The following is a 23,675-nucleotide window of genomic DNA, read 5'->3' as shown; positions in this document are numbered from 1 at the left end:
GAGCTGGCACAAAAAACAAAAATGTTCACACAAATATTATTAGAACACTAAGGTATGCAATACAGAAAACAAGGTAGACACCCACATGCAGAGGCAAAGCTAAACAGGGACAGGTCCTGTTTTGTTTCCATGGGACTGGTCCGGCGACTGACTAAGTCCGATCCTAAGGAAGCCTGCTTGCTGGCTGGACAGAGGGAAGACTGGCTCACCACCAGAAGCGACCTACACTCTGGCCGCCCCTGGGCAGGGAGCTCCTTCCTGCGGTGGGCTCCCCGGAGGAGGGAAGAGGGCTTTGTCCGGAGGGTCCGGAGAAGAGCTTCCTGTGGCCCCCAGCTCTCCACTCTGATTCTCTAAGTTAGACTACATAAAATTAGACTCTGGCTGGCCTTCAAAAAAAATCACGCCGGTGGGCTGACATAAAGCCTCCCAGTGGGTACCAGAAACTGAACAGAAGTAGCAATTCCAACAAGCAGCTGAAGGAGGAAAAGGTTCACTGGCTGGCTTCTGAGCGTGGTGTTCGGGCATCCCAAGGGGCCCTCCACCAGGACAACTCCCGCCAAAGACTCGATTCTCTAACAAAGTTCATACTCGTTCACTCAGATACTTAAAAATAAACTATCTGGGGCACCTGGGTAGCTCAGTCGGTTAAGTGCCTTTGATCAATGATCAATGATCCCGGGGTCCTAGGACTGAGCCCCTCATTGGGCTCCCTGTTCAGTGGGAAGCCTGCTTCTCCCTCTCCCTCTGCCCCTCTCCCAAGCTGTTCTCTCTCCTACACATAAAGAAGTAAATAAAAATCTTTTAAAAAATGAAATATCTGTGTGTACAAGAACGAAAGCCTATCTCAACAGTGACCACCCCTAGTCAGAATGACGGGCCCCTTCTATCATGATTTCTGTTTGTTCAGAGTTTCTGACTTTCCCACAGTTAGTTGTGCTTAAGTTTTTAGAAATGGCAAAAACCACAGAAGTGTTCTGTGTTCGTGAAAGCTGGGGGTGGAGGATCAAAGCCTTGTGAGCATTAAAAAAAGGGATGAGGGCGCCGGGGTGGCTCAGTGGTTGAGCCTCTGCCTTCGGTCATGATCTCAGGGTCCTGGGATCGAGCTCCGCATCGGGCTCTCTGCTCAGCGGGGAGCCTGCTTCCTCCTCTCTCTCTGCCTGCCTCTCTGCCTACTTGTGATCTCTGTGTGTCAAATAAATAATTTAAAAAAAAAAAAAGGTTATTAGCCATACCTTTAGGAAAAAAAAAAGGGATGAAAATCACTGTATTTCAACAGAAGAAGCTGGTAGGGTGTCAGTCAAGTGACACCAGGTCAGAAGGTCAGAGAGGAGCTGGTTTAGAAAGTCACCCATGGGGCAGAGCCCAAAAGAAACCTGTGACACAGCCGGTCAAGAACCACAGAAGGGCTCTCACACACGGCTTGTGGCAGAGGGAGGGGGTTGTTACAGGGCAGGGCGCTTCTGGAGAGCTTGTTGGCAGCTGCTGAAATGCTAAATATCCTCCTGTTGTATGGTCCAGCAATTCCACTCCTGGGCATCTACCCGGGAGAAGTGGGTAGAGCAGATCTCCACACAAACGATCCCAGCCCAGCAGACTTATTATTCAGCCCCCGAGCCAAAGAACCCAAACATTCCTCCGCAGGGAAATGGAAAAACCAACTGCGCACTTGTGGAATGGAATACTCCTTCGCAGTGCAAAAAGGACAGACATGGAACACACACAACAAGAGAGATGAACGTCACAATCTCTGAGTGAACTATTCCAGACAAAAGAGATCTACAGTCAAGTCTCGATATTCACTATGTACAAGGCTCCACAAAGTCACTGCAAATACCGGATTAGTGAATAGTGAACCTTGCTCCCAGAGGAAATATAGGGTTAGGTTCCTGCCAGCCTCTGGGCACAACCTTTTCATCAACTAATCAGTACATAACCTTGTTTTATCTGTGCTTCTGCTGAAAGACACCTGATGTAATATGCATTGTTGATTTCATTAAGGTTGAACTCAGGGCCCACAGCACCAGGACTCTGTGCCTGAAGGAAGCTTATCTAGCACAGGTTAGATAAGCATGACAGTCCCCATGAGGCAGCCTCCTTGAACTCAGGAATACCGGGCAGCACTGCACTTGGGGAACATTCTGAACATAAAATTCACCGACAAAGAGCCCAAGAATGCGAAAAACATGGCACTAAAGAGACGGCAAGGAAGACGCATGTTTACAGGATGAGGCCCAAAACAAGCAGGCAGAGCACGACCCCGCTCACCCTCAGCTGGGATTGTGTGTGGGGCCACACCTCTGTGCGAGTCCTCAGATAATTGCCAGAAAGCCACGAGTGAATTTCGGGGTTCCAAATAAATTTTAGCAAATAGGCAAATTCGCAAATGCGGAATCCGTGAATAATGAGGATCGGCTATAGGTGAACACCGTATAAATACGTGTATATTGTGTTTTAGGACAGGTAAAACTAATAAATGATGAAAAAGTCAGAATAGTGTTAGGGAGGGGTGGACACTGACTAGAAGAGGCACGAGGGAGCTTCCCAGGGTTGGAACTCTTCTAGATCTAGACAGGAGCACCCGTTACATGGGTGCGAGCATTTTAGTGTAAACCCCATCCCACAGCACATTTCAGGGAATGTAAGTGCAATTTTTTAAAAACACAGCTGCAAATTCCTTGACACATCTTCCAACCAGAGGTGGGGGGAATGTGCATGAATAGGGGAGGGCTTGGCACTCTTTGACCAAGGGAGCATAGCAGAAGTGACACCCAGCCACTTCTACGGCGGGGTCAGAAAAGGCCACACAGCAGAAGAGCCCTGGGCCTGCCCCTGAGTATCCAGTGCAGAGGTGGAAACCCCACAGAGTGCACAGCTGGGCTGAGGCCCTGCTGGTTTACTCCACATCGGTTCCTTTCTTCCTGCCCCCCCCACCCCGCCCTGCTTCCTTTGCTCTCTGGCTGTAAACTCGGGCAGGGCTGCTGCTCCCCACACCCACACCTCAGGCATGGGTGACTCTGCGGGGTGGTGGCCAGGGGCCACGGGCAGAGGAGGGATGATTGGCTCTGAAAATGGCCTCACCTCCGAGGCCAGCCACCAAAGGGCCTCTGTCTCAGCCCCACCACCAGAGAGGAAGGCGTCAGCCATGCTAGAAGAGGCCGCAGACAATCAGCCCTTTGGAGGCTGCCTGGAAGGCCACCCAACTTGGCCACTCTCCCCAGGCCAAGGCAAGGCCTCCAGAGCCCAGCCAGAGGGGCAGGGTGTGGGCCCATGCTGGCCGGGGCCCAGCAGAGCCCAATCCCAATCCCAGAGGGCCTCTCCCACCTCTCTTGCCAGAAACACTGTCTTTCCTTTCTCTAAAGACGGCAAGGGGACGAGCGGTCCTCGCTTATCCTCGCTAGACTCAGTGTGTTAGCGAGGTCTTGGAAAACTGGCTCAGCTACCGCCACCACCACCTCGGACCCCAAAGTACCTTCTTCCTCCATCAGAAAGGACCCACTTCAGGGGCTGTGAGAGCCGTCTTGGCCCCTCCTGAAATGGGCGTATGGCCTCAGTGGGCTCGTTTCAGGGGCTGGCAACGGAACATATTACAATCTTCCTGTTTAAGCATTTGTGGATCAGAACAGCCCCACTGGGCGTGGCCTTCAGGTGGGACAACGTAAAGATGCTTTCGTATTTGGAGGCAAACAATAATATTAGTGCCTGCCCAGCCAGCAGTCCGCACAGGCCATACTCCAAATGCTTTAGGAAGCACAGCGGGGACGGACAGAAAAAGCGCAGGCTGCCTGCGAGTTTCTATTTTCAAGTAGCCACACTTAAAGAGCAAAAATGGGTGAAAGTGGGGTGCCCGGGTAGCTCAGTCAGTTAAGCGTCTGCCTTCGGCTCAGGTCATGATGCCAGGGTTCTGGGATCGAGTCCTGCCTTGAGCCCTCCGCTCAGCGTGGAGTCTGTTCCTCCCTCTGCCTGCCTCTCTGCCTCCTTGTGTGCTCTCTCTCTCTCTGTCAAATAGATAAATAAAATCCTTTTTAAAAAATGGGTGAAACCGATTTTAAAGATACAATTTACTTAGCCCAGCACGTCCCAAGTATTCTTGTTTAAACACAGAATCGACGTAAAAATGTTAACGAGCTACTTTACATTTCTTTTCCCACACCACATCTTCAGATCCCCAGACTGTATCTCACACTTGGAGCACATCTCATTCGGACCAGCCACGAGTCCAAGTGCTTGGCTAATGCCTGCAGCTAGCAGCTCCCCAACTCACGGGCACAGATCTCTGCTAACTAATTTAGTATTCACAGTGGCCATGTCCACATTTTCCTGATGGGGAAACTGAGGCACGAGACTGTCGAGGCGTCTGCCCAGGGTAGATCCAAAGCCTCCACGCAGTTCCTCAAATTCTACTTTAGTAGAATATGAACATCTTCTCAGCTAGGAACACGTCTGCCAGCAGGTCTCCCTGCTTCTGTCCCAGCTTCCCCAGGACTTTGGTCCCTGGAGCTCTGCAAAGCTTCCGCCCAGACAAACCCCAGCATCCAACCTCTTCCAGCCCCTCCAGCCCCCAGAAGGCTACCCGAAGCAACTTCCAGCCCGGTGGGAGAATTCATCGGAGTCCCTCCTGGCCAGGGTGAGGTTATGAAGTTACCCTGGTGCTCCTGCCGGCCTAGAACTCTCCAGCACCTGCGTGGGAGGTGTGGACCGGCACTGGAGTGCATGCCCACCCCAGTGGTAATCTCCACACGCAAAGCCCCAGCCCTCGGGAGGGACTTGGGGACTGTCCCCATCCTCCTGTTGGCCACGGGGTTCACTCGCTCATTCGACGAGCACTGTGGGCCGGGCACTGCCTGGGGCTTTGAGACACAGTGGTGAACAGAACGGACACCCCACTCTGAGGGAGTCTACATCCCAGCAGAGGAAGGAAGCTCCACCGATCCTAATCCCGTCTCCTGTGTACAGTAGCTGTTCCATAATGACGGCAACCGAAGGAGTATGTTCTCTGTGCTTGGAACTGGATGTGGTGATGGACAGAGGTGAGTGAAGGGTCTGGGGTAGAGCTGGGGTGAGGGGCAGGTGACCCCTACGGGGTCACACCCACAACCCCCGCTTCAGGATTCCAGAGCTCTGTGTATCTAAGCAAGACAGAAACCACCCAGGTTTTATTTCTTCATTTTCCTTATTTAAGTGGGGCTTTTTATATAGCTTAAGGGGTTTTCCCTCCCCAAAATGTCATTTTGGCTTTGTGATTGAGACGGAGGACGACAAGCATTATTAGGAGCAGGGAGGTATTTCAGAGTCACCCTAGCTGGGGACAGTGCTCTCACAGGTTCCTCCGGAGGCTCGCAGCCCGGGGAAGGGAAGAGAATTATATCGAGCTCAGGACGTCCAGTGTCCACGAGGTGAGGAATCCAAGGGCAAAAGAACCAAAGCAGGATGCCCAAGCTGGCACAGGCAGGCCGGCCTCCTGCTGTCCTGTCCCCAGCATGTTTACAGTGAAGAGACTTCTGTCAGTAAACGCCCCAGGGGTGCGGCACGGCCAGCCATCAGCTAGGCTGCCCCCAAGTCCATCTTTCTAAATTTAGTACCTCCCTGCCTCCTCGGGAAGCAAGGCAAGCCACCATAGGGGAGAGAGGAACAGGACAGGTGATATTTCAGCCATGCAAAAGCTCCACCCCTAAGCCCCGGGCGAGCTGGGGCCATCCCATCGGCAGATGGGCCACAGCTGGGCTCCACCCTGCTGGGAGGGAGGCTGAGGCTTGGAACAAAAGCCAAGCTGCTACTACTACCAGAGGGCCTCCGGTCAGCAAGAGGCAAGCGTGCTACTCTCTCAGCACGCCAGAATGACCACTGCGTGCTGTCGGGCCCAGAGCCTGCTGTGACGTGTGCTCACCCCCAGACTCAGGGCCCACATTGTAAGAGGAGTGCCCTGTCCACTCGTCCTCAAATTACCAGGGTCAGCCGAAGGGCAGCTACACACTGAACTCAAGGCCCCTCCTCTCCAGCGACAGACGGCCTCAGAGCAGGCTTCCAGAACTTTCTATAGACCGCAAATGCATGTGTGGGGGAGAGAGGCCCGAGGTCCCTGACAGGCTCCCAACAGACTTCCAGTAACCAGGAGTAACCAGTCCTCGCTCTCCTGGGACACGCAGAGTTGAGTCACAGACCGAGAAAGAGGAGGAAGGAACTTGGCCAAGTCTCAACTCGTGGCTCTCAAAGCTTAAAAATAGCCTGGCCGCCGACCCTGAAGTATTCCCTTTGAGACAATCCAGCAGAAAGTCTCCAGCCTTCCAACGTGACCCTGATGTTCCGTGTCCAGCTGGTTTCCCTGGGAGGGGACAAATGAAAAACAAAACCTGGAGCCGATATAAATATTTGCTGGCAAGTACCATCCTGCCGTTGACGCGCCCTGGGAATTCTGGAGGCCTGTTTTGTTGTCGGGTAAGGTTTCTGTTCGCTTTGCCGGATGGACTCTAAGTGTCGTTTCGTCCCATGTTTGGTTCTAAGCATCCCTGCCCCGTCCTAGGGTTGACACTGATCCTCAGACCGAGGCATCCGGGCACACCCCTACCCTGGCCCACAACACTCGGGGGTGTCATAAGCTCCCTGAAAGCAAGACGTGCTGGTCCTAACCGACACCTCACAGAGAAACACAAGTCAGCGGGTCCCAGGGGTCGTGGGCAGTCAAGGTCACTGCATGGCCTCGGTGTCCTTCTGAGCCTCGTGGTTCCATCTCGGGCCGGCAGGGAGGGGCTGGTGCGGGCACGGCTCCTCCAGCGAGCCCAGGTGCCCCTCCATGCCCTGCCTCCCTCCACCACAGAAGGGGAAGACCTCAGCCCTGACCGACTCGGGGCTGCATTTCCCCCCGAAAGTTCTCCTTATCAGAAAGCCATTGCACTCCCAGGAGCGGACAGGCAGCGCCACGGGGTTGTCAAGGCCTCAGATTCAGCCAAGCTCCTTGATTAATGTGTCCGGCAGGTTACTTAACTTCTGTGTACCTCAGCTGGCCCGCCTACGAAATGGGCCTAGCATAATGGGCTTATTGGAAGGACTGAATAAGCCAATGGCGTGTGATGATTAAAAAAGTGGCCAGTGGGGGCGCCTGGATGGCTCAGTGGGTTAAAGCCTCTGCCTTCGGCTCAGGTCATGGTCCCAGGGCCCTGGGATCGAGCCCCGCATTGGGCTCTCTGCTCGGCGAGGAGCCTGCTTCCTCCTCTCTCTCTGCCTGCCTCTCTGCCTGCTTGTGATCTCTCTCTGTCAAATAAATAAATAAAATCTTTAAAAAAAAAAAAAAGTGGCCAGTGCACAGCGACACACTTTAGCACCACTGTTTCAGAGCCATAACCGCAGCTACAAATCCCACCCTCATCTCCCTTCACGTCCCAACAGAAGCCCCTCCATTCCTCCAACAGACATCCTCCAAGCACCTGCTGTGTGGGCCCCGGACGGGGCCAGGCCCTGAGGTCACTGTCCAGCGTCCACGGACCCAGCACCACCAAGGCCATCACGGGAGTCCACGGAGGAAGCCTGGGGCACACGAGGGAAAACAAGGCCAGTAAACCCCGTGGCCGGTGCTACCCGCTGTCCCCCCAACTTGACCCCACGTGTCATTAGAACGAGAGCCTCCAAAAGGCCTCCAGGGTGGGTGACAGACGTAACACCCTGCATGTGATGCTTTCCTAGAGCTCTCTCCTTTCCTCATCCTGCTTTCCTTAGACACCCTCTGCAGAGCCCCGTGGGTGACCTCCGGCTGAGTCGCTGCTTCTACGTCTGGCCAGAGAGCCACGAACACACATATGACGCATCCTGATTCACAGCGGGCTCTGGCTCTGCTCTGGAAACTTCCTGCAGGAAACCACCACACTGATTGTCCTCAGGATGGTAGCACGTCAGTGATTCATGGCTCTTGGTTTAACGGTATGTATTTTCCAGATACCTAAAGTCAAGATGATGACCATTTGCAACAGACAACGTAACTGTAACTAAAAATACAAACTTGGGCTTCACCTCCGTAGACGTCCGGGAGAGGGGGGGAAGGCCAGGCCGTCCAGCCCCCGCCGCCTTTCCGGGCTCTCACCGCTACTGACATGGATGCTCCCCCATCCCTGGGTTCCTCAGTCAGCTAACAGCCAGGCCTCCGATGGGACCCAGAGCCACAGACACAGCACTTGGGGCTGGGATAAGCCCTCAGAGGAAGAACAGCTTGCCCACCGCCATGCCTGGGCCTCCTGGTGGGATCAGGCCCAGAACACCTGGTTTCCTCGTGTCCCAGGTGGCAGTCATAAGTCAAAAGACATAAAGAAGAGGCACTGGGGCGGCTCAGTCAGTTAAGCATCCAACTCTTGGTTTCAGCTCAGGTCATGAGCTCAGGGTCGTGGGATCGAGCCCTGCGTAGGGCTCCGTGCTCTGCTGGGAGTCAGCTTGGGATTCTCTCTCCCTCTCCCTCTGTCTCTCCCGCTCATGTTCTCATTCTTGCTCTCTTGTTCTCTCTCTCTCTCTAAAATATAGATAAATACATCTTTAAAAAAAAAAAAAAAGATGTAAAGAAATATGTTCGTTTTTAACCCTCTGGCAAGAAACTGTCCTGTCAGAAGATCAGCTTCATGGCGTGGATTATTAATAGAAAAAACAAGGCATTCTTTCCTGGTCACAGAGGAATAGAGCAGAAACATACTGTCCCAAGGAGGCAGGACGGCAGAGAGGCAGCGTGATGGGACCTGGCCGATGCCGTGGGAACCTGACGTCGGGTTCCAGCTGAAGAACCCCCCTTTCCGGGTGTGGGGTCACAGGGGCAGGCACATTCTAGGTGGGCCAGAAGGACACTGTCTGGGGAAGGTCAAAGACAAGGAGCCTGGGGAGCGGGGTGGGGGGTGGGGGGCAGTTCCAGGAGCTGAGGGCCCAGCAGGGAGGCTGGTGTGATGGAGGGCCGTGAGCTCAGCGTGGCTCCCTGGCCACAGCGAGGGAAACGCGGGGTCACCGCCAGCCACGTTCTGTGCCTCCATCTGGTGGGCACGTTCATGTTGCGGGCACCTACGATAGGCATATCTTGTACCTCCCTAGAAAAGTAAACACGATATGCCTTCCTGATTTTGAGAAGGAGATTTCTAAAAGACTGGGGGTGTCTCTCTGTCCCAGGACTGAGGGGCTGGATAGGCAGAACCAGGGTCTTGGGTGGCATTTACGAGAGTTACCAGAGGCTCAGAAATTCACTTCCACATCAATGAAAGCCGGGCTTCAGGTAGGTCCACACTGTGGCCCTGAGTCTCTGGAAGGAATCTAAGCGCCCAGGGAACCACGCTTGGTCCTGAGCCAGATGCTTCTTGTACCTTCACTTCTACTTCAGCCCCTGGTTTGGCTTTACTGAAATGCCTGATATTTAGTGGGGATGGGGGGGGTGTCACAGGGACCTCTAGGGTACATGCCGGCCTCTTGTCCTGGAATTCTGGGGAGGAGGGCTACCCTATTACAGGATTGCCAGGAAGAGCACTCTGGAATCACCCCCAATTTTTCATCTGGGGCTAGAGGTAAGCCCCACATTTCAAGCATCTGCTGCTCATGAAGTCAGACAGGGCGTGCTTCAAAGGGTATTAGGGCCATCCGCGTGCCGCCCGAGGTCTGCAAGACTGTCTGCTGGAAAGGAGCAGCTAGGACAGTTACACAGTCCTGGTCTGGATGGCGGCAAACGAACCTCGTGGCTTCTAGTCATAAGACATCAAGTGTGACGGGCTCCCTGGCCCCCAGCAGGGGCGGGGCCATTCCCGGGTGGAGTCACACCTGTTTACTGGTTCCCAAGCACAGGCGGGTCTGCGGCTACAACCAGAAGGCCCATGGGAAACAGGAAAACTAAGGACAGAGGCAGCCTCTTCTCTCTGTGCAGGGTGGGGAGGAGCCTACCCACCCACTTACCGGGTGAGGGAGACCCCCCCAGCCAACCTCTTCTGGCCTCTCCACCCCTGATGCCTGACCACATCCAGCAGAGCTGCCTCCACTTCAGACTCAGGACCTGGTACCCTCCCGGGGGGCGTTAGCAGTGACAGATCCCAGTGACGGATCCCCAGGCTCACAGCCCGGAGGGAAGGCACAGGTCCTCCAGGCTCAAAGCCCACGACGCCCCCATGGTAGCTGCGTGCAGAGTGAAACCGGAGGGACAAACAGAGCGACAGACCAGCGGGTCCCCTATGGGAAGCGCCAGAGCCCACCTGGTGTGATACACCACTACCCATGTAGACCCGTGTGGTCTTGAGCAAGTCATGGGCCTCAGTTTCTCCACCAGGAACAGAGTACTGGCATTTAACTGTGAAGGGTAACGCAGGCCACATCCCCAAAGCCTAGTGCGCCACCGGCCCTAAACAGACGGTGGCCAGGATCGGTCACGGAGCCCAAAGGTCACTCCTAAAGGGGTCTTATCTGCCTGAGGACAGGAGGGGGACGGGGGGGCGGCCTGTGGCGGCCACTTTGAGGTGGGGGCCTCGCCCGTCCCTCCCTCGGGCTCTGCCCCCAGCTGCACGGGGCTACCTCGGCCAAGGTTGAGGCCACAGGGCGGCCCACACTTAATGACCAACCTGAGGGTGGGGGTGGAGCGTGAAGGCCTGGATAGCTCCCCTGAACTCAGGACGCTTCTGAAGGGCTTCTGCAGCTCTGTGCTCCCTGTGGGGTGGGCCCAGGCCTGTGAGGCCTGCACTGCAGCTGGAGCCCTCCTCCCCAGGGCTCCCCCTTGGGAGCCCCCTACACGCTCCAATGTCTGAATCTGCTTCCCGGGAAACCCAGGCCGTCACAGGTGGCTTCTTTGTGTCCTTTTTCCTTGGGAAAGGAGGCGGGAACCCCTGTGGGGAAGACAGTGGATGGAGGAAAAGGCCAGGAAAGAGTCAACGAAAGCACGGCGACCTCTTCTCTTCCTCTGCAGTGGAAACAGCGGTGTTAAAGCAGGAGCTGCACAGGGCCCTGGGCAAAGCAGCAACCCTCACCAAGCAGCATCAAGAATCTGTCCTGGTCTCTTTCCTCACGGGCACAAAGACACAAAGAGGCCACAGAGGAGGAACAGCGAAGAAAAGGGAGGCAGGGGGAGAAGGAGCCCCTGGGACCACAAGGTACCAACCCCACAAAGACGGCCAAGGAAAGTGCCAGAAGCATCCTTGGAGACAAGCAAGTCAGTTACCGGAAACTGAGGTGTCTTCACACCTAAGGGTCCTCAAAGGCAAGAGCAGGGATCCAGGAGCTCTTCCCACAGTGGAAACACCTACAGGGACACCTCCGTTCGCCCCAGGAAGGGGCCCACGTAACCAGCCCAAACATCGCCTTTGCTTGGCTCCCGGCTAGACCTATATCAACCCTGATGGTCATGGTTACCTTACCCTGCCTCTCGCAGCAAGAGCCCTGTAGCCATTAGATACTCTTCTATTTGGAAGTAAAATCTCCTCCTAATTCAAGAAACGCAGGCTGTTGGGCAGACACGGTCTCTCAAAGAACACCAGATCTAGGGAAGGGAAGACCTCCGTGTGCGGAGCCCCTCAGTAAGGCCGGACGCTTCGCAACACAGATGGGTGGGGGGAGACCTAGAAACAGGAGGTCCCCCAGCAGGGTGAGGCCAAGTTGACCACCAGAGGCTCCGATGAGAGACCTCCTCCTTGGCCACACAGCCGGCCACAGAAGTGCCAATAGAGACTCGGCCACCAAAGCAGGTGCGCGAGGCAGGCGCTCTCCTGTGTGTGGGGCAGGTGATCCCCTGTGTGTGGGGCAGGTGCTCTCCTGTGTGCGGGGCAGCGCGGGCCCCGGACCAACTCTGCGGACAGCAACTAGAAAGGGCACCCCGTTCCATGGCAGAGGCAAAGAGCAGGTGGATGGCATGGAGTGTGGAGACTCAACACGCACACACATACACACACACACGTACTTATATTAATCACACCCAGGGCACTGGACTAGGAGCCCAGGCTTCGGGAAGGACACTCACTGTTCACTGCTCAGGTTTTGTGACTATGTGTGTGTGGTCTTTGGAGTTTTCTATACAAGAAGGTCATGCATAGGCAAAAATTAAATATGACTCCATTTACATGATCTACCCAGAACGGGTAAATCCACAGAGACAGAGCACATATGGTGGCTTCCAGAGGCTTCCAGAATGAGGAAGAATGGGGAGCGACTGCTTTTTATGGGTATGAGGTTTCCTTTCGGGGTGACAAAAATGTTTTGAGACTATTAGAGTTGGTGTTTGTAAAACACTGAATGTACTAAATGCCACTGAACTGTTTACTTTAAAATGGCTAATTGCATGGTGTGGGATGTTCATCTCAATTAAAAATAAAAACCAAATCCACAAAAACAAAATAAATACAGATACAAAACAACTTTCTGCATCTGTGCTTGGGAGGCAGCATGGCGATGCTGGTTAAGGGCATGGGTACAGTGTCTGAACTGGGGGGCTCCAATCCACAGCTATGCCCAGCACCCTACCTGCGAGGCCTCGGTTAAGTGATCTGACTTCCCCAGGCTTTATCGTCCTAGTCGATGAAACAGGTCTAATGACAGAACCTGCTTCCCAGGGTTGTTGCAACTAGTAAATTAAATGGTAGAAGGTAATTGCCCAGCGTGGGACCAGGTGCAGACCGGCCCCAGGGCCTTTGCCCCTGCTGTCTGTCCACCCAGAACGCCTTCCCCCAGGGCAGATGCTGCCTCCCCCAGGCTTTTCCTCCAATGCCACCTTCCTGATGGGGCGATCCCTGACCCCCTGACTTAAAACCCAAAACCTCTCTGCCAACACCCGCCCGGAGGCTCCACTCCCTCCTCCACCTCTATCTCTCCCCAGGATTTGATTATTTATCTGGTCCACCTGCCGTCTCCTTCCACTGCCCTGTCTGTCCTGTTCTCTGTGTGTGCCAAGGCCTTGAACAGGGCACAGAGCCCAAGGCAGGTGCTCAATAAACACATGTTGAATGACTGGTGTTAGCAAACACCCCCGCCCCGATCCCCTGTGTGAGCCTGCCTCCCGGACAGAGGAAAACGGCTGTTTTGTTGTTTAATCAGCCCAGAATTAAAAATTAAGCACCAGTTTGCAGTTAAAAGTCACAATATTTCCAGTAAGCGTTATTCGCCAAGGGGGGACATCTGCAAAGGGAAAGAGACAGAGAGCAGCCAGATGGTGTCGTATGCTCAGAAACATAAGCCAACGAAGTCACCCCAACCTCCGAGCGCCCTTTGTGCCATGAGAGCTGGTCCCATGAGGCTTCGGAAGGATATGACCACCGTGTGGCCATGCTCACCCAGGACCCCATCCCTCCTAGCCCCTCAGGCCATAGCCTTTCGCAGAGAACTGACAGCCGTTAAGGGCTTCCCCAGCCCTGCCCTCCTCCAGGGGGGCCTAGCGGGCACCCTCCTGGGACTCAGCTTCCCAAGGGCGTCAGGCCTCAGAGTGGGGAGATCGTGTCCCCAATTCTCCAGAGTTCAAAAATGGGGGGGGGGGAGACAAAGACCCTCAGACTCTGCTAAAAATAGGCTTTCTAGTTCGTTCTCCTATGAGACCACGACATCGTGACTCCACAGAACAAGAGAGCCGCTTTCTCGCGGCTTCCAAACCCGGACAGGGCAAAAGAAAAAGCTGAAGCTAGCAGTTGCCAACAATTCGAGGTTCGAAAAAGACTAAAACAAGACCCCGAAACTGCGAGTAAAACCAGCAAGGAAGCCCCTCCCAACCCATCAGGTGCCGGGGCTGTGTGTGTCCCCTGGCTGTGGACTGGAACCCAGGCTGGGGGCTGAGTTCTTCGGAGACACCTGGTCCACAGGTCTCAAATTTCCTGGAGAGTCAACACATCATTTGCTTTCTAACCAGTTCCCGGGTGAAGGGATGCTGCTGGTCTCAAGACTACACTTTGAGAACCACTATTGCTCGAGAGCAAAGCCTTCCACGTTAATCTTGCAACCGCACACAGGACCTACACACACACACACACACACACACACACACACACACACTCCTGCGCAAACACGGGTCCTCAAACAGCCAGACCCACCAGTGGATGGAACCCAGAGGGGTGCCTGGACCCCAGAAGCTGCTCGCATTCAAGTCCCTGCACAAGCCCGTCCCCGCGAGAGGTTCTGGGGCACACCCGAAACCCCTGGACCCGAAGGCACAGCATTTCCCTTTTTGGAGAGCCATCACGAGCCATCCTGCCCCGCGCCACCACCACCACCACCCCCCCGGCACGTGGGTAACTCCCAGCTGCAAGATCCGCTTTCAACTCAGGGATGCTTTCAAGTTTCTGAATCTGAAGCAGCAGCCAAAAGAGGAAACCGCACATTTAAAAAAAAAAAAAAAAAAAAAATAGGCGTGGCACTGATGGGCAGCTACAGCATCCCTGATGGGCAGGGAGCACCTCCCTAAACACAGGGACCTCGTCACCCATGGGGGGCGACGCCACACATCTCTCACTCACCAAAGTAATCGGCCTTCGGGTGTGCGTCCATTTCTCGCTCCAGACGTTGGGTTAGGGCTTCTAATTTCAATTCGGCAGCGGAGGGCCCGAGCTCGGGGCCTGGGACAAGGGTCTGGCAGGGCAGCCTCACCCTGGGGGGGCTGGGGCTCTCCAGGAGTGCAGGCCCCAGGCTGCCATCCGACGACCAGCCAGGGGGACCTTCTTTACAAGATAACTCGGGCGGGGTGGACATCGCTGGGTGGACAAGGCTGGTGGGGCTGAGCTTGGGACCAACGCCAGGGTCTGTGCAGACTGGCTTGGGACCCAGCCCAGGGGCCGCACCCGACGGCATACTGTCCACACTGGCTGGTGAGGATGATGAGGCCGAACTAGAAAGGTAAGATTTGGGTCCGTCTTGGAACCAGACTTGAGGGTCCACCGTGGCTTTGGGCATCAGGCCTGAAACCTCGCTGCCCACCCCCGAGTTTGTTCTTGGAAGAGCTCCTTGGCTGGGGCAGCTCTGGGCCAAGGGGGCTAAGAAAGAGGAGGTCCTGGGCGGAGGGGGCCCTACCATGGCCCCATTCTCTGGGCCTGGGGAAGAAAGGCCAGGGCTCACCCGTGGGGAGGAGGAGGTAGTCCAAAGCCCAGTCGGCTTCTCGTCACCGCGGCCACCAGCGCCATCCTGGCTGCTCTCAAATGACCTGCTGGAGCTCAGGGACAGCTGAGGCTGGCACAGGGGATGGTCCCTGGAGGGTTTGGGCAGTGGTGCGTCCGTTCCTGGGGAGCCAGGCCACCCACTCCCTGCGCCCGGCCTGATGCCGGGGGACACTCGGGGTTCATCAGCCCACTTTGGGCTTGCCAAGGAGAGGTTGTCATAATAGTCTCCATGGGTGAGGCAGGAAGGGTCCTCACAGGAGCCCAGTGGGCGGAAGCCAGACATCTCCCAGCCTGCCAGGCTCTCCTTGGAGCCGTAGTCCTGACTGCTGTGACTTGCGCTGTGGGCATATGTCCTGGCCCTCTGCTCCTGGGGTGGGTATGAGGGCTGCCCGGGGGCGACAGAGGGGGCTGTCCCAGGACCCACCGTGGAGGCAGCGAGAGGGGGCTTGGCAGCACCATCCACGGTCAGCTTGCTGCTCACACCAGCGTCCCGGCGGGCCTGTGGGCCCATGGGGGCCCCACCATTGACTGGGCCCCGGCTCCCCCTGGGCAGGGTCTCCTCCTGCAAGAGCTGTTGCTGCTGCTGGAGGTGGATCTTGGCCATTTTGGTGGCAAACACCCGGCGCGTTTCCTCAAACTCAGGGTTGTTGCCTGCCCCCTTGTCCACTCGGAAGAGTCCATCCTTGGAGGCCTCGTACATGTTCAGGTCCTCGATGAATTTACTGGCCTCCAGGCCCAGGTCCCCATACTTATCCATGTCGCAGACGGGTATCAGAGCCCAGCGCAGATGTCCGGTGTGTGGGGTAGAGGGGGTGGGGGGTTCGTTGCTAAAGACGGGCAGGGGCTCAAGTCCAGCCCAGGACAGGTAAAGCCTTCCACCTGCCCGGCGTGAGAGTCATGACCCCAGGCCTCAGAGTCCGGCAGAAGTTGAAGCCTCAAGGCCAGCTGGACTGAGTTTGCTTCCAACTCCCTTTCCCCTCATTGGTGTCCACGTGGGGGCAGCTGGTGGCACTTCCCTGTCCCAGCCTGCTGTGCGTTCTCTTCTCTTTTTCCAAATCGTAAAAGGAAAAATAGGGGGAAAAAAAAAAATCTGCTCCGTAAGCAATCGAACTCGGAAACCGACGACGCGAGCAGCCGCTGGACGGGGCCGGGGTGCCGTCCGCGGGGCGGAGAAGGAGGAGGCCGCGGGACCCGCCGCAGCAGACGCGCGGGCGGCGGGACGCGCGGGCTCGTCCCGGGCGCCGGGTGCTCGCGGCTCCCGGCCGGGCGCGGAGAGGGACGCGGAGAGCGGCGCACGGGCCGGCCCGGGCCGGGCAGGAAGTCCGCTGCAGGCGCGGCGGGCGGCCTATTGTCCGATGGCGGCGGCGGCCCGGCGCGCGCGGGCCGGAGGACGGCGGGACGCGGAAGTGAGCGCGCCGGACGCAGTCCCCGCGGCTCGGTGGCCGGCCGGGCACGTCCCGGGCCTCGAGGAGGCGGAGGCGGGGGAGGCGGCCGAGGGGCGGGGTCGGCGGCGGCGGCGGGCGGGCGGGCGCCCCGGGGCGGGCCTGCGCCAGGCCGCGTGGCCCCAACGCCCGCACCCCGGCCGGGCTGGGGGACTCGGGGCCGGCGTTAGCGCCGGCCAGCAGGCATCGCGCGGGGGCTTCCCCTGTCACCGCGGCCCCCCGCGACCCGGGCCCCGCTCCAGTGCTTGGGTCGGGCCCCGCCTCTGGCCGCGCTGGGCGGGGTGTGTGGGGGGGGGAGGTGGCCTCCGCGCGGAGACCGCTGGCAGGCGGCCGGGGCAGCCTGCGGGGTACGCGACGTGCCACTTGGAGTTTGCGGGAGTCTCGGGGGCCGGTGCTCCTCGCCTCACCGTGCCTCAGTTTCCCAGGGTGGGGCAGTCAAACACGTGTGCCGCCCGGGGCCGCCTCAGCCCGGACCGTGCCAACCTCTCGGCTTGCCGGAGGTGCGCGATCGGAGGCCCGGGACGTCACCCGGGGCTGGCCCGAAGGTCTAACAGGTGGGCAGATTAAGGCACAGACTAAGTAGCCATCGTGGGATGCCATCGTGGGAGCCCAGGTCCTCTGAAAGGGGGAAAAGAAAAAAGTCACATTGTTCCCCGGAGTGCGCGCGTTTAAGGCTCTCAGTGAAGCAATCAAAACAATAAAAAATACAATAAAATCAAAACAAGCGCCTCCTTATTCATATGGGGATTCCTGACCCGCCTCCCCAGGTTCGCGCGACCGGGGGATGCGGGGCGCGGCGCGGCCTCGGGTAGGGGGTAGGGGGGCCAATGGGCCTGACTCCAGGGCGCCCCCGCATGGTCCCGCACTCCCTGTACCAACTCCGAGGTGACTCTGGAGAGGTGCCCTTTCGCACAGGGCAACCAGAGTGATCCTAAGGCAAATACCAGACCAGTCAGTTCCCTGCTTAAACCCTCAGTGCTTTCCTGGGCTTAGACTGAAATCCGTTCTCTACCAGGGCCTTCCCCAACCTGATTTGGGAGCTTTCTGTTCCACACACCGTCCTCCTCCCCCGTGCTGCAGCTGCAAGAGCTTCCTAGTGCCTGCCCAGAGTCTGACCTTGAACTTCCCTAGTTCATCATTCCCATGTCTGCTGAAATCATCTCCTCCTAGAGGCCTTTTTAGGCACCTTCTTTATTTTCTGATCAGTCCTGATCACTATGTATAATTCTTTTTCTGTTTACATGCCATGTGTTTGGTGGGCAGGTGGTTTTCCACCTCCTTAGATGGGATCTGTATGCCCAGTGCCTAGTACATAGTAGTACCTGATGGTACTGAGCAAGGAGCCCGATGCAGGACTCGATCCCAGGACCCTGGGATCATGACCTGAGCCAAAGGCAGACACTTAACCGACTGAGCCACCCAGATGTCCCAATACATAAACTTTTTAAAAAGTTGCCCACAACCCCCCTGTTCAGAGATGATGATGATGATGATGAATTCAGTAATATATAATATTCAATAATCCTTACTCATTAATAACTGGGCGTTCTCACAAGGTGAGTGACAGGCATCTGAACTTTCTGGAACAGTGGTTCTCAGAGTATGGTCCTGGAGCCAGCAGCATCAGCATCTCCTGGAACTGGTCTAAACCTGTGGTTCCCAAACTTGAACATGCATCAGAATTCCTTAGGGACCTTATTAAACACCGGTTGCTGGGACCTACCACCAGTTTCTAATTCAGTGGTTCTAGGGTGAGGTCTAAAAATTTGCATCTCTACCTAGTTCCCAGTTAATATCGATGAAGGTTCAGGTACCACCCTTGAGAACCACTGGTCCAGAGTCCCCATTCCCATGCTTCCTCTCCGTGCAGAGAAGGGTGAGGGTGTCTTATCAGAGTAGAAAGCTATGGCCCGCATTCCCTGACCCTGCGAGTCCTGGGAGCACATGCCCATTCCTGTGCGAAGACCAACAAGCCCAGAGCCAGGTTCCTGGGTGTTTGGTTCTAACAGCTGGAACCCTGGTATTAGAGCCACAGACACCTGCCAGGGCCTCTTGTAAACCAGTTTTCTCATTTGATGTACTTGGCAGCAGCACCTGGGCCCTAAGCCGTGGTCCCAACCCTCATTTTGCCTTGCCTGGAGGGCTCAGAAGCCATGAGTTTTACTCCCCATCCCCACTGCAGTTCTAGAAGCTACTGTACTCTTTCCACCCAATAATACAGACACCTGAACCCGCCATCTTCATATTTCCTCACCAGACTGGCTTGTCCCCTCTCGGTCCATGGAGTACCTTACACCTTTACAAAGCAGCTTGGAAAAACGGCACTCCATGCGCCTCAAGCCACGTAATATACTATACTACTGGGGAGAGGTACTCAGACCTGGCCAGCAGCCCACTGGATATTTTACCACTGCTGTTTAATATTTAAAAGACAGACGTGTTTTCCCATTCTGTGCCCAACATTTAGAATCCCACCCACGATTATTTCCTACAGGCCAATTTTGTCTGTTCTGTGTGCTTGGAAACATCTGTTGATTCGAATCTCAAAATATGGGTTAATGCCTTGCGAATCAGTTGCTTAAAAAGCAAAAATACTGAAGAGCTCGGTATTTGCATCAATCTGTAGGCAGAGCGTGGATGATTTTGTTTTCACATTTACAGATAATGTTTTGCTTTGTTGGGTGAGAAATGTTCCATATTCTGTTTTATCAGGACAGCCATTCCAAGGCAGTGATCATTCCCCATGGTCCTGCCTGGAGATCCAAGGGCATGACCAACACGCAGTTTTCCTTTGGTCTTGAAGCTTATTTTCATGAGCACATGGATGTAAAAAGGACCCGCCCTCAGGACGCCTGGGTGGCTCAATCAGTGACGCGTCCCGCTCTGGATTTCCACTCAGGTCATGATCGCAGGGTCAGGAGGTAGAGCCCGGCATCGGGCTCCATGCTGGACAAGGAACCTACTTGAGGTTCTCTCTCCTTCTGCTCCCTCCTCCCCAAAGAAGTGCCTGCGCATGCACACACTTGTGAAATGTGAAATTTTCAACTTGACCTGCCCAGGATCTCAGTAACATCCATCATTTCCTGTACCTCCCCAGCTTCAAACCCTCCAGCAGCATGCCGAGTCACCCTGAGAACAAGACCCCCACCTTCACCCCATGTGATGGGGCCTCTTGCCACCTGTGCCTACCTCCTAATCCCCCTCTAACCCCCCTTCTTCCTCCACTCCAGCCCCACTGGCTTCCTCACCATCCTCCACCCATGCCCTCACCTGGCTTTCATTCACTCACTGAACAATATTACTGAGCGCCTAGGATACCCCAGACCCTTTTCCAGGTGCTAAGGATACGGCTGTGAAAAGAATAGCCAGATGTGCCTGTCCTGTCTGGACTTAACATCGCAGTGGGACGGGCTGGACAATAAACAAAGCAGATACATGCCTGGTGGAGGCCCTGAGCAAGTGAGGAGAAAGGCGGCCAAAGATGAAACCAGGAAGAGCGTGGGAAGGAGACGCCATCTTGAATACACCGTCAGGGACGGTCTCGCTGGGCACAGACTTGAAGAAGAGCAAACTGTAGGAGCCTCAGGAGTTTTGTTGGGTAACGTGGAATAGGGGGGAATGGATCAAGAGAGGTTGCTTTAGAGGTTTTGGGTTTTTTTTTTTTTTTCTCAGTATGGGAAATGGTACATGTTTCTCTGCTGATGGGAATGGCCCACTGAGGTAGATGGAAGTTGGGGGAGGAAAGTTGCTCTTGGAGGAGAGAGAGAAGGGAATGTTAGGAGGGACTTGCCCGCGCACCAGAGGGGGCTGGGCTCCATTGCATATTTTGTCCATGGTAACAGAGAGGATGGGGGCAAGGATCAGGTAGGTAGGTACCTAAGATGTTGGAATCTTGGAGCGGTATGTAGCTCTTCTGATTCCTCTTAGTTTTCTCGGTGAAAGAGAAAGTAAGGAGAGTTAGCTGACAGGGGAGGCCGGGGGAGCTGCTGTTGGGAACCGGCCACCTAGAGGAGTAGGAGAGTGAATGGCCTGGAGAAGCATGGAAGCTTCCCTCTCACTCCCAACTCCCACCCTGAGATCCGGGGCATGGATTCCAATGAGGCCAGCCAGCACGGTGGCGTGGTTTTCTCTAGCCCAAGTTCAGTTGCCCAGACGTGGGCATGAGGTAGATGAAGATCTGGGTCCAACCAGGGCGGGCTTCTGCCAAGTGAGTGCAAAATAAGCAGCACGGGCAAGACAGTTGCCTCTTCTCCTGCCTCCACCCCGCCCATGTCCCATATCCCTGTGATTCCCTGGCTTACAACCCTCACACCTGCCCTCAGAGGTCTCTTCTCCCAGGTCCTTCTCCACTCCCCTTCTCCAGCCCCATCCACACCTGACACAACCGTGAACGCCTGTCTCTTCACTAGGGTGCAAACCTCACCGGGCTATGGGTTATTGGTCGTTCTGCTCATTGCTATGTCCCAGGAACCTGGAATGATGCTGGGCACATGGGAGGCCCCCTCCCCCCCAGAATGCTTGGTAAATACATCAGAAAAGGGACTACAGGCATCATCGTCGATAGGCGGACAAAATTCATTGGACTTAACCGTGACCCAGATTTGGAGAGACAAAGACGAGGCCGTAATATTACTGGTGACTTTGTGGGTCCCTGCAAACCTTCTATAGAGCCTGTCAATTACCCGGTACCAAGTGTTTGATCTGCATCACAGATTCCCTATCTGGCTAGTCAAGAGTATGACTGTTCATAAATGTGTGTGTATTTGAATGCATAAAGGATATTGGACGGAAGATTATCTGTTTGCAAGCATGCATGTTTATTTTTTATATAGGTGAACTGTGGGATAAAGGGCATTCGCAAACCCCTAATCCAAGAGACTGCGAGCAGTCAGCGGTGCCCGGCCAGCCTGCGAATTACCAAGGGGCCCGTGAGGCAAAGGGCCCCCGTCTTTAGACAGAGCCCTGCTTATTTTGCAGTTAACTGAAAGGGCCTTTCTGTCGCTTTTGCTTGGCTGTGGGGAATGTCCCTGCACACAAAGCTGTGTGTGTCCCAAAGCTGGAGGGCCACTTCAGGGAGAGCTCTGAAAAGAATCTTTATATGTTGGCTGAACAGATGGATGAAGAATTAAGAACCCAGGTTTCTCGGAGCCCTTTCCGTTCCCCTGATGCCCTGAGCCGGCCAGGAGACCTTGGCGGCACCCCCCACCCACCCCCACCAAATCTGTTTCCCGGAACTCGGGCTGCTCAGGCCTCGGGTTTCACTGCGGAATTGCCCTGCGGATGGAGAGAAATAGACATGAGGAAGGCCTTTTTCTGGTGCTTGCAGTCGTGATCATCTGCCCTGGAATGCTGCCCAGGCCAGACCCAGATATTCGGACCATGACCTTGGCCTGTGTGGCGGCTGGAGCTCACCCTCCGCTGGTCTCGGGCCCGCACCCCGGACCTTGCACCACACCGGAAGGCCCAGCTGCAGGCATGTGCCTGGCCCCAGGGCCCCACATGGCTCCCACATACCCCCAGGGGAGAGGGGCCCCCACCCCTGGCCGTGGTCCAACCCCACCCAGGGCCATCTGCTCTGGGCGCCGCCAAAGACGGTTCACAGGACACAGTGAACTGGAGTGCTCCTTTAGAATCAGCTCCAATGTCTGTTTCCTCTTTGTGACTTTTTTTTTTTTTTTTAAGATTTTATTTATTAATTTGACAGAGAGAGAGAGAGAGAGAGAGAGATCACAAGTAGGCAGAGAGGCAAACAGAGGGGGGCGGGGAGGCAGGCTCCCCGCTGAGCAGAGCCCGATGTGGGGCTCAATCCCAGGATCCTGAGACCATGACCTGAGCTGAAGGCAGAGGCCTCAACCCACTGAGCCACCCAGGCGCCCTTCTCTGTGACTTTTTAACAAGTAATACATGCCTAGAGTTTCAAATGCAAAAGGTGTCAATGAGCACTGAATGAAAAGTCAGTGTCCTCCCTCCCACGGAGCCCAGTCCACCGGTGGCCCCTCCAGAGACAGCCGCCTTAGGACCAAAATACACTGGCACGACGTCCACATCTTCTTGTCTTTCTTTTCTGTGACACAAAAAGTTCCACGGCCGTGCCCCTTGCCTTGTGCCCCCGGCCGGGCCCTTGAAAACCTTTTCACATCACTTCACACGCAGCTAGCTGCCTCGTTCTCTTGGAAGCCTGATGCTTCGCTCTCTGGCTGAGTCATGGATTTTTTAAACCCGAGTCTGTGACTCGGGTCGTTCTGTCCACGCTCCTGCCAGTCCACACACGGCAGCAACGGCTCCCTCGCACGCCACGTCACGCCTGCGCTGGCATGTCTGTGGGAAACTCAGGAGGCAGGCGTGTTCCCGAAAACTCCACCGTGCTGCGGAAATGACTGGTCGCCTGGATCTCTTCACTGACCCCAAGGAGGTCTGCACCTGCCTGGCATCACTCTCGATTCCAGAGATGTGACGGTGTTGAATCCTCTTAAAAGCTAATCAGAGATGTCCTTTGTATTGAAGAGGAAACTGTGGCACAGAGGAGATAAGTTCTGCCACCGGGAGGCAGTGGATCGTGGAGGGATACCAGGCAGCCTGGTCTTGTGCCAGACTACCTGTCACGACACGATCGCCTGAGTGTTTGCTCGGCTACCAAAGCCCCTGCTGCTGCCTCCAGCGTGTGTGTATCAGCGGATGTCTGCCTCCCCAGTCAGCAGGGGAACCACGTCTTCTGTTCCCAGCACCACTGTGTGCTCAGGGGAGGCTGGGCTGCAAGCTCCCTGAGGGCCGGGACCAGGTCTGCCTGTTCTACCTGGGATCCCACACACTGTTCAATGAATTATTACTGAATGAATGGGGATCGTCCTGGGTAACTAGGATGCCAATCAGAGCTGGCTGTCCTGCGGTGCTAAGAGCTCGCATAAATTACCTCCTGGAATTTTCACAACAGCTCAGAGGACAATCCCCTTACGCTGTCTGCTTTACAGATGGAGAAACAGAGGCTCACGGGGCACGCACCATTCCGAGAGAGGAAAGAGCCAGAAAATAAGGTTGAGGTGAGCGATGGTGGAGGCAGGAAGAGAAGAGAAAAGAGCATCTGGGAAATTGAGAGAGGAAGGTGGAAACATGTCCATGCGCCGTGCCACGGGAGGTCATTGGCGAGGCCAGCTTCCGTGGCGAGCGGCACGACGTCCCCCGG

General features: G+C 55.6%; 1 protein-coding gene and 1 long non-coding RNA gene across 2 annotated transcripts in view; one reads left to right on the top strand and one right to left on the bottom strand.

The window, feature by feature from the left end:
• Positions 1-16,446, bottom strand: part of LIMD1 (LIM domain containing 1) — a 64,230-nt gene extending 47,784 nt beyond the window's left edge. The window contains exon 1 of the mRNA XM_059160677.1: positions 14,418-16,446. Within this exon, the coding sequence (XP_059016660.1) occupies positions 14,418-15,810 (1,393 nt within the window). The 5' untranslated portion in view covers positions 15,811-16,446. The remainder of the gene's footprint in view (positions 1-14,417) is intronic.
• On the top strand, positions 6,237-8,142 carry LOC131823836 (uncharacterized). Its single transcript, XR_009350672.1, has 3 exons — positions 6,237-6,432; positions 7,404-7,908; positions 8,007-8,142. It is a non-coding gene; the product is annotated as an uncharacterized LOC131823836 (long non-coding RNA).
• Positions 16,447-23,675: the final 7,229 nt, after the last annotated feature.

This window comes from Mustela lutreola, chromosome 2 (genome assembly GCF_030435805.1).
Source record: "Mustela lutreola isolate mMusLut2 chromosome 2, mMusLut2.pri, whole genome shotgun sequence".
Taxonomy (NCBI): domain Eukaryota; kingdom Metazoa; phylum Chordata; class Mammalia; order Carnivora; family Mustelidae; genus Mustela; species Mustela lutreola.
The sequence above is the reverse complement of the archived record's forward strand: the minus strand, read 5'-3'. Positions and strand labels throughout refer to the sequence as shown.